We start from the raw sequence: 9,971 nt of genomic DNA, 5'->3' as shown, positions 1-9,971 counted from the left end.
TCTCAGGGTCCTGGGATGGAGCCCCGCATCGGGCTCTCTGCTCAGCAGGGAGCCTGCTTCCCCCTCTCTCTGTCTGCCTCTGTGTCTACTTGTGATCTCTGTCAAATGAAAAAATAAAATCTTTAAAAAAAAAAAAAAACAACCTTCTTTCCAACAGGGATTTCCAAGAAGTGGTATCCTTGGTAGGTATTTCTTGGAGTATTAATTAGTCCATTCAGTAAATACCTATTCCCACTACTGTGAAGTTCCCTGGAGATAGTGACTATATCTTTTTTTTAAGATTTTTTAAAAAGATTTTATTTATTTGACAAACAGAGATCACAAGTATCAGAGAGGCAGGCAGAGAGAAAGGAGGAAGCAGGCTCCCTGCTGAGCAGAGAGCCCGATGCAGGGCTCGATCCCAGGACCCCAAGATCATGACCTGAGGCTTTAACCCACTGAGGCTTTAACCCACTGAGCCACCCAGACCCCCTGATAGTGACTATATCTTATTGACTTCTGGAACTCCAGCACCTGACACACTGCCTGCCACCAAGCCTCTGCACTGGCAGGCTCTTGGGGGGAGAGCCACACAACAGTGGCTGGAAAGTTCTCCAGATGATTGCAGCGCACAGTCAAGGAAGAGAATAGGTAAGTTGTCGTCATCAGATGATCGGCCTGGTGCGTAGGCAGGTGAGGACCGGCAGGCAACTGACTGTAGAGAGGATCCAAGGAACCCAAGGCAACGTAAGGAGGGGACCTGGGAGGCTTCGCAGAAGAGAAATTGCCAGAACCGAGTCCTATGTTCTTGCCAAGTGGAGGAGTACAAGACACTCATCCCCGAGAGAAGGAAGAGCCCAGGCAAAGGCTGGGGGTATGAAAGAATGGTTTGGGAAGCCGCTGGAGTCTAGCAGGTAGAGGGTCAGACAGGTACGTTGAGGGAGGAACCGATCCAGGAGCAGGAGACGTGGCTGAAGAGAGTGGGCGGCAATGCCAACATCCAGAACAGGGGCATGGTATACAGACTGTGGTCCATTCTCCTCAAGGAACAGTACTACAAATGCACCAATAAAAAGGAACACATGGTGGATACACCTCACAATACGGAGGGATGTCCAAAGCCTTATGCTGAGTGAAAGAAGCCGGACAGAAAGAACACACTGACACCATTTGCATGAAGTCTGAGACAGGCACATATGATCTACAGAGATCTGCTCAGCTGTCTGAGGCCAGGTGAACTGGAGAGGGGCGGGAGGGCACTAACTGAGGGGATGGTAATGTTCTGGGTCTTGACTGTGGGGGCGGTGACACAGGTCAGAACTCCACTGGCGCACTTCAAATGGGCGAGTTTTATTGTGTTTAAATGCTACTTCTCCAAAGTTGTTTCTGAAGGTTTGTTTGGTTTTTAAGTGGGCTGAGGTCAAATTGTGAAGGACCTCAAATGTCACGCTAAGAAGTTTGGACTTAATCCAGGAAGTCATGGAAGGCTTATTAGTCAAAGGTTTTTCAGTTTGCCTTCGTTTGTCTTGGTAGCAAGTAAAAACCCAAATTGAAGTCAGATCAAGTAAAACAGAGAATTTCTCTGAAGGGTCTTGGGGTGAATCACAAAATTCAAGGAAGACGTGGGGCCGGAAGCCTGAAGATCCTTCTCTCAGCTTTGTCTCCCAATAGCCCCATACCTAGCTCTAGTGTTTCCCCTCGTAGCTGAGAACACTGTGCTCAGAGAAGCAAAGCGACCCGTCCAAGACACGCAACCAACAAGCAGCTATGTCCAGCTTGGAAGCCATGTCCGTCTGATGCCAATGCCTCGGTCTTAACCATCAGACCTGGAGCAAAACAGGGAAGAGTTGACTCAAAAAAGCCCCCTGGGGAAAACAGAGCCAAGCAGAGGGAGGGAGAAAGGGAGTGGGGAGGGGACTTAGAGCATGCGCGAGCAACCCCACTCGAGTGGGGAGTAGCTGACAGGCCAAGGAACTGGGAGGTGATCAAGGGGAGACTCTGGACTGCAGATGGCCTGAATCCCAAGAGACAGAAAAGTGTGTAACTGACAGGGGGTATATTTCCAAGAAGATGGGACTGCTTCTCCAGATTTGAGTCAGTCCTGAGCTTGAATCTCAGCCCCACTGGCCTTGGATTGTCTCCTAACTTCTCTGAGCCTGTTTCTTCAAATGCAAAAGAGCTAATGCCTGCAGGTGTCATTAAAACTAGAGACAGTGGGGGCACCTGGGTGGCTCAGTGGGTTAAGCCACTGCCTTCGGCTCGGGTCATGATCTCGGGGTCCTGAGATCGAGTCCCGCATGGGCTCTCTGCTCAGTGGGGAGCCTGCTTCCCCCTCCCTCTCTGCCTGCCTCTGCATCTACTTGTGATCTCTCTCTTTCAAATAAATAAATAAAATTAAAAAAAAAAAAAAACTAGAGACAGTGCAATGCTGGGAGAGTGCTTCTCCCAGCACCTGGCACTAAGCAATGGCAGTGATTATCAGTTATTGGTATATAACTCTATGCTCCACGGGGCTATTATGATTGTGATAGTCCTTTGTGATTGTCATTTTATTGTGATAATAATATTGAGTGCTTCATGCCTCCTTCCCCAACCTGCTCAACCCATCAAGTTTTTTCTCTTCTTCTAGGCCAGAAAGGTGGGTAGATGCACATCTCTCAGAACTTGACCATTCTTGGAACATGTGCGTGAATCCAGAAGGGTGAGGGACTGAGAGCCTTCAGTGCCTTGTGGGAAAGCCCCGGGGTTTATAAGGGCAGCTTGGGTCCTCACAGACTACAAGAGGACACATCGTTGGAGCTCTTTCAGAAATGGGGTCATCAATGCTGGGCTTGTGCCTAAGTGAAATAAAAAATAGCCCGTTTGTTGGGATCTGGGGTAAACTGACACCTAGTTCTCGCCTCCCAACTTCTATGATGGAATTTTAGCGTGGGAATCTCATTTCTCTTTCTTGAGAGTCTTGGCTCCTTGGGAATGCAGTACTGTCTTACAGGGCTGCTGAGCCATCCCGTAAACTTCGGTGACATTAACAATGAGCTCCTAAGGGAGAAGTGTGAATGGGGGGAAAGGGTGCATCTTGAGTGGAGGGGCTCACCTATGTCAATTACCTTGTGGCAGGAGCTGTCCAAGGGCTTCAGCAACAGCATCCCACTGGATCCTCAGGACAGTCCTAAGGCTATAGATGGGATCAGCTCCATTTCACAGATGCGGATGAGGAGGCTCAGGGAAGATAAGTTCCCTTAATCAAGGTCACACAAGGTCACACAGCCAGGAAGTGATAAAGTCAGGAATCCTATCCAGAAGCCCCTGCTCTTCCTACTGTGTCCCTTCTGGGGATGTGGGCATTGGCGTGAAAAGCATCAGTCCACATTTTACAGCGCTGCCACAGGGAAGCAGCAATGTCCAGCAGGTAGAGTGGGGCCGTAACGGCCACACAGAGCCAAGGCGCTGTAACCTGAAGCAGCCCAAGCTCTGAGTTCATCATTCAGGCACATGAGACCCACCACACTTGAGAAAGCTCTGCACGTCTCCCATCAGGGTCTCCAAAGTAGCTAGGCAGGTGGCAAAAATCTCCAGAATGAGCAGTAGGGCCTGCAGTCCTAAGGCAGAAAGCTTAGCCTCACCCATGCCCCTGTCAGCAGGCCTGGAAGCCAGGAGTAGGGGTGCTGAGCCCCCAGCTAGGAGGGAAGGGGTACCTCATCTCTCAGCCTAGCCCCCTCCCTACCCCAAAAACAGTCCCTGGGCAAACCAGAGTCCCCTCTCAACCCCAGAGACTGTTCCTCCCTGGGAATCTGTAGACTTGAGGCAAAAGGTGACCCTGACTCCCCAGGGCTTCCTGCCTCTGCCACCCACACCTCTGGGCCCCCAGCACGAACTGTGCCCAGATCAGGACAGCTGGCAGCCCGTGTGCTTCCACCCCCACTTTCTCCCTGTTCCCAACTCCCAGGTGATGACACAGGGGCAGGAGGTGGCCAAGCTGGGCGTGGACCCTTTGTGGGAAAGGGGGCATGGAGCTGAAGGTTTATAAAGGGCCTCTGCGGTCCATGTAGGATACCCTTCTGCTGTGCTGCTCTGCGCCCACCCAGCACCATGGTAATGTCTCATGGCTGAGTTTGGGACCCCTGTTAGTTCTGCTTTCCAGGAGCTTGGGAATGGAGGCTGCCACCGAGGTCCCCTTCCCCGGGGCATTAAGGGCACGAATGAGTGAGACCAGGGTCGCTCCCTCTGCCAATCTGATGGCGGACAGTGCGGGGGTTTCCTGTCCCTGCTTTGGGTGGTGGGGGTGAGGGGCTTTCCTGGTCAAGAAAGAGTTGAGGGTCCCAGGAGCTCTGGAGGGTGTGGATCACATGTACAGGCATCAGAGTATGTGACTCACGGGATGCGCCTGCGTAAAATCAACATAAAATTCTCCGTGCGCAGCTGGGTGCGCATATGGGGATCCCTGGGCTGGCATGCCCCTATGCAGCTGTGTTAGTCCTTCATTTAAAATGGAATGGAGCACCTGCGAAGTGTCGGGCACTGCTCCAGATGTTTGTGCACATCAGTGAGCAAAATAGGCAGAGTCCAGCTGTGATGGTGCTCACAAATGGGGGAAGAGGAACGTGCCTCTTGGGAGAGATGACAATTTTTAACAAGCATAGAATATATTAGTTAGAAGGTGACACATAAGGGGAAGGCACCAGATCAAGGGCTGGGCTGCAATTCTAAGTAGGGGTCAGGGTAGGACCCATTTAGGAAGTGGCGTTTGAGCTGATGCCTGGAGGAGGTGAGGAAGGTGGTCCTGGAGGATATCTGGATATCTGGAGGAAGTCTTCCAGGCAAGAGAACAGCAGGAGCAACAGCGAGGAGGCGGGCGAGGCTGGAGTGGGGTGAGCAAGGAGTAGCGGAAGAGGTCGATGAGGTGAGGAAGCTGACCGGTGGCTCCACGCAGCCCGGGTGGGTCCAACCGAGAGTGTGTCTCCCGGTCCATTCCCACCACGCCTATACCCCGGGCTTCGTGCGTGGGTGCGTCACGGCGCACGGCCAGGGGCGCATCTTTCGGCCTGGGCACCGGGATGTCCCGTCCGGCCTCGCGCACCTGCGTGCGTCCCGCAGGTAGACGCTTCGCTGAGTCCATTCAGCCCCCGGTCCGCGGCGGGCCGTCACGTGACACCCGGCGGCTCCGTCTGCTTCCCCACCCCCTCCCCAGGCGCCGGCTCTGCGCTGCGCGTGCGCACTGGCCCTGGTGTGCCTAGTGCTGCTGCTGGCACCGCCCCGGGGAGCCCTGGGGGAGGAGCTGCAAGAGCCGGAGACCCCAGCGCCCCGCGCGGCCGACTGGATGGCCAACTTCGCCCACTTCAACAAGTACCTAGAGAAGCTCTTCAACAGCAGGTGGGCGGGTGGGGGGAGCGAGAGGGAGGGAGGGAGAGAGGGAGAACGCGCAGGGGGATGGGGGAGGAAGGGGACATCACCGGGCACCCCACCCACCGCCCTCCCTGCCCCATGATCTGTGCAAAGACGTGTTCCCCAGCTTGAAGTCTAAGGACACCAAGAAATCGAAAAATGTTAAAAACCCCAAGAAAGCCGCGAACGCCACAAAAACCCCACCAGCAAACACCGGGAAACCCCCCCAACAGAGCACGGGGAAACCACAACCGCCGCCCTCCTCCCAGGGCCCCAGGTAGGAGAGCCTGGGCAGGCAGTCACTGATCCAGAGCCACAGAACGGGGGGGCACTTTGAGCTGGACCGAGAGGAACTAGAGGAAGCCCCCCCCCCCCCGGAGGGTGGGCGCTCCCAGGGACTTCCTTCTCCAGGCAGGGCCCTGACCTCAGATGCCTGACTCAAGTCTCCTGGCCCAGCGACCCCCTTTGTATTCTGAGAGGAGCCTTAACTCCTACCTACCCACCTCCTTCATCGCCCCCCCCTCCCCCGCCCAACAATAAAGAGAAACAGCTCTACTGCTTGGTGACTTCCGTGGGCCCTAGGCAGGAGGCGGAGCGTCCTTCAAGGGGAGAGAGGGCCCTGGAGTTCTTACTGCGAGAGAAGACAACCCCTGCAGGTCTGTCCTACTTCCTCCCTGCAGCCCATCCACCTGCGCCCTACTTCCCCACGATCACCCCTGGGGAGGGGTGGCTCTAACTAGGGGGCCAGCAGAGGGGAGAGGAGCAGGTCCCAGCAACCTCAAAGGAGGGGCTTCAGCCAGGATGCCCTCCGGCTCAAGTGTCTCCACAGAGCAGAGCAGCTCTGAGTCTAGCCCGGATGTCCCGTGTGGCCCCAGGAACGAGCAGGAGGGCCTCTGCCTGCCCCTCAGGGTAAAGAAGTCCTGCCTTGACCCGAGGACCCTCTCGGCCCATCTGGCAATGAGCCCCACTGAGGCCTGTCCCTGAGAAGCTGGGTGTGAGGGGGCCCCTCTCAGAGGGGCAGAGGGGCTGGTGACCCTCAGAAGGTGGGCAGGGGGGCAGGGAGACAGGCACCTCTTGAGAGCCACCTCTCACACACGAGTATGTCCTGAGCAGGACCCTAACTCTTGCCCTGGGAAGTGTCTACCTCTCTCCCTACTCAGAGCCTATCCCCTTAGCGGCCAGAGAAAATTCTGGGACTTCCACCTCCATCATCCAAACTCAAACTTTGTTCTGCTGAAACAGGACCCCCCGCCCAGCCACTCCCTTGGGTTTGAGAATTGCCCTGAGCCCGTGCATTTGCCTGGTAAGGTTGCATCCTCTCTAGCCCTGTGCCTTTTAGGGCCTGGTTCCACTCTCCCTGCCTGCAGCTCCTACCCCCCAGGCCTCCAGTACCTCTCAGGAGCCGTTCTCTCTAAGTTCTTGGTTCTTCAAAGATGCTTCCTTGTAGTCCTGGAAAGTCTGCCTTCCAGAGCCCCATCCTGGAGCCCCTTGGCTGCTCTTTCTAGCAGGCGTCATGGCGACAGCTGGTTGGGGGGGGGGGGGTCCAGTCTGCCCCTGAGAAATTCCCATTTCCTGGGCCTTCACGTGGGTCAATGGACCATGCTCAGTGTTTCTTTCCTTGTTTCTTTTTAAAAGTAATTGCATCGATTTGACTGAAATTCGGATTTCCAGCAAATCGATGCTAGAGGATATCGGCCCACACAGAGATCATAATAGGACATCCATGGGTTCACTTGTGAAAGAAGAATTGTTCAAGGGATTCTCAGAGCTTTTGCTTCCTCCAGCTGCGAACACCGGGTTGTTTGTTTTTGTTTTGTTTTTGTTTTTTAAATTTGTACAAGTTTATTGTAGAGAGAGTGTGTGTGATTGGTGGGGAGGAGCAGAGAGAGAGAATGTCAACCAGACTCTCGCCCTGAGTGTGGAGCCAGACACCCCACATGGCGCTGGGTCCCAGGACCCTGCCATCACCACCTGAGCTAAAATCAGGAGTCGGAGGCTTAACCAACCAGGCCACCAGACGCCCCACACGCTCAGTGTTTCATGCGTGTTATTTCTTGTCTCGCTCACTGCAACCCTATCATCCTTCCCTCTTTACAGATGAGGAATGTGAGTCTCGGAGAGGTGGTAGTGCACAGACAGACACACAGACAGAGCGGGGCAGACCCTGGGCTCAGAGCTGAGTTCCTCCAATTCTACAGCGGGTGCTGTGGGCCTAGACTCGCTTGCTGCCTGTGCCAGGCCTGGGACAAGCTGTGGCTCCTCCCCGAGCCTCGGCCTCTGCATACGGAAGAACACAGAATCTCCCTCACTGGGTGGTTGGGAGGGTTGCCCGCTCCTGGCACACAGTAGGCTCCTTTTCCCAACAGTCTGCACAGGACCCCGGCCCCAGGCCCAGCCCCGTCACAGTTACCCTGCGCTCGCCGCGCTTCTACTGAACATGCGCAATGAGCCATCTCTGATCTGCCCGGAGGAAGGCAGCTGGTGATTTGGGGCCACCAGTCATTCCTCCGGGCTGCGCCGTTGCCCCTGGCTCCATGCCAAGGACACTTCAGTATACATTCATACTTGGCCTGGTGCCTAGGTGTCGGAAAGCATTGCTGGGGGTGCCTTTGGGGCAGGGCTGTCCTCAAGCTGTTGATCAGAAAGATCTAGAAGTGCTGAAATAGGAAGAGTCAAACCTCACTGACCCGCTGAATGGCCGTGGAGGAGCCCCTACCTCCCTCTGGGCCTGCCCCTCTGTGGAGCCCGAGAGCTTGAGCTGAATGGCCCTGCTGATCCTACATACCCCGAAGGCCTTCTGGATGCCTGACAGTACCCTCCTTTCCCTCCTGTGCCTCCCTCCTCTCCCCCATCTCTCTGTCTCTCCAAAGCATGTGGCCCACGCCTGCCCCCACCAGGGGTCCACAGAGACACGCAGAGAAGCTCTGACTTTGATTTGCTTTATTTAGTCTGTGTGGGGGCAGGGAGCAAGCTTTGGCCATTGCCAAGAGGGGAGAGGGGCCAGCATTGCTCTTGGAGTCAAAGAAAGCAGGAGGTGGCATCACAAGTCCATCGGGCTGAGGTCCCTGTGAGGAGAGGGCAGAACATGGCAGCGGGAGGGGACAGTCCTCGCACCCTCTGGAGACCCCAGGGCAGCCCTGGGACCTCTGTTCTCCCCTCCCCACACACCCATTTCAGCCCCAGGGATCTAGGCACACAGAGCAGGGGAGCAAACCCACCTGGGGCCAGCAGCATGGGGGGGGCCCCACTCCAGGATGTCCAGGGTTTCTTCTCTGTCTCTTTTCCCATACCTGGGAGGGGAGAGGCAGCTGGGGCAAGTCCCATGCCCACACGCCAGCTCACCTGCCTCATACCCACCCTTGCACACCCCCTGCCTCTCCCCCAAGGCTCCTGGGGCTCCAGGCCTAGTCAGTAGAGGAGCTCTGCTTTCCCAGGAGCATGGAAGGGGCTGGGGTCATGGCCCACAGCTGCAGGGACTGGGATCTCTCCCTCCCACCCACCCTCACACGCACCTGGGCCTGGTCAGCATGTTGATGTATCTGCGGAGCTCAGCTGCATACTGGGCCATCTGCTCTGGTGTGGCATTGTCCCCGGGGTACACTGGCTCCAGCGGGGCTGCCCGGGCTCCAAGCCGCGGCCGCAGCAACAGAGCCGCACAGGCAGACAGGAGCAGCAGGGAGAGGCAGCGGCGGGCAGCAGGCATCTGAGGAGTGGGGAGAGGGAAGGTAGAGGCAGAACGGAGCCCATCTGTCCAACCCCTTCGCCCATCACCCATTTCTCCAAGCCTGGGAACGAAGGGGCTGAGCAAAGGGCTACTTGATCCTCAGTGCCAAACCTCCCAGACGTGCCCTGGAGAGCGCGGACAGCCCAGGTCATGAGCCTGAGCCGCTCGGCAGCCGAGTCTGCACCCAGGCCTTCGGCAAAGTCAGAAACATAGCAGAGAAGGTGGGGATCTGGGACAGGAGAGCCAGGACTCATGATGTCCAGGGCCTGGTGGCCCTGAGGACTCGGATTCGGGGTGGGGTGAAGACGTGCTCCAGCTCACCAACGGGGTGGGAGTGCACAGGATGAACTTGTGAATCAAAGGACAGAAAACCAGGACCTGCGGGTCTGCCCCCCTGCAACTGCCGCCGGGATCCAGGGACAGGTCCTGGAGAAGACACTGTTGCCTGCATTGCCCTCAGCCGATAGGCACAGGCGCACCCTCGGACCCTGCCCCTCACAAGGCCACGGTCACATTTGTGTGAACGGCCACCACGCACTTCCCCACACACGTCTTCAGTCTTCTAGTCCACAGACTGCTCTGCCAGGGTCATCCGTCTGTCCAGACGTAGAGCCGGACCCAAGCAGGACCCCAGACCTCCCAATACCACCTCCCTGCTTTGCAAAGCTCCTTCCCCCACCCCAGGCTCCTAGTCCCAAGGACTCCCCAGAGCCTGGCCTCCCAGTGCCCTCCAGACTAGGACCATTTACCTTGAGTCCTGAGGGCCAGATGGGTGTCCCTGCCTTCCCCCGTGCCCCTTTATAGTCCTCAGCCCCCCAGAGTCCCCGCCTCCTGTCAGCCTCTCTCACTCCGCAGCCTCACCACCACCCCCACTCCTTCCACCCTC

The 9,971-nt window shown here is 56.4% G+C and overlaps 1 protein-coding gene across 1 annotated transcript; it reads right to left on the bottom strand.

The window, feature by feature from the left end:
- Positions 1 to 8,349: 8,349 nt before the first annotated feature.
- PPY (pancreatic polypeptide) lies at positions 8,350 to 9,194 on the bottom strand. The gene is made up of 3 exons (XM_059379651.1): positions 8,874 to 9,194; positions 8,580 to 8,651; positions 8,350 to 8,426 (listed from the first exon to the last, which is right to left on the bottom strand). Exons 1-3 carry the CDS (start codon positions 9,134 to 9,136, stop codon positions 8,402 to 8,404), a joined length of 360 nt encoding a protein of 119 aa, XP_059235634.1. The 5' UTR covers positions 9,137 to 9,194; the 3' UTR covers positions 8,350 to 8,401.
- Between the last annotated feature and the right edge of the window lie 777 nt (positions 9,195 to 9,971).

Source organism: Mustela nigripes, chromosome 16, assembly GCF_022355385.1.
Source record: "Mustela nigripes isolate SB6536 chromosome 16, MUSNIG.SB6536, whole genome shotgun sequence".
Lineage (NCBI taxonomy): Eukaryota > Metazoa > Chordata > Mammalia > Carnivora > Mustelidae > Mustela > Mustela nigripes.
Note: the sequence above shows the minus strand (reverse complement) of the source record. Positions and strands in the feature narration are given on the sequence as shown.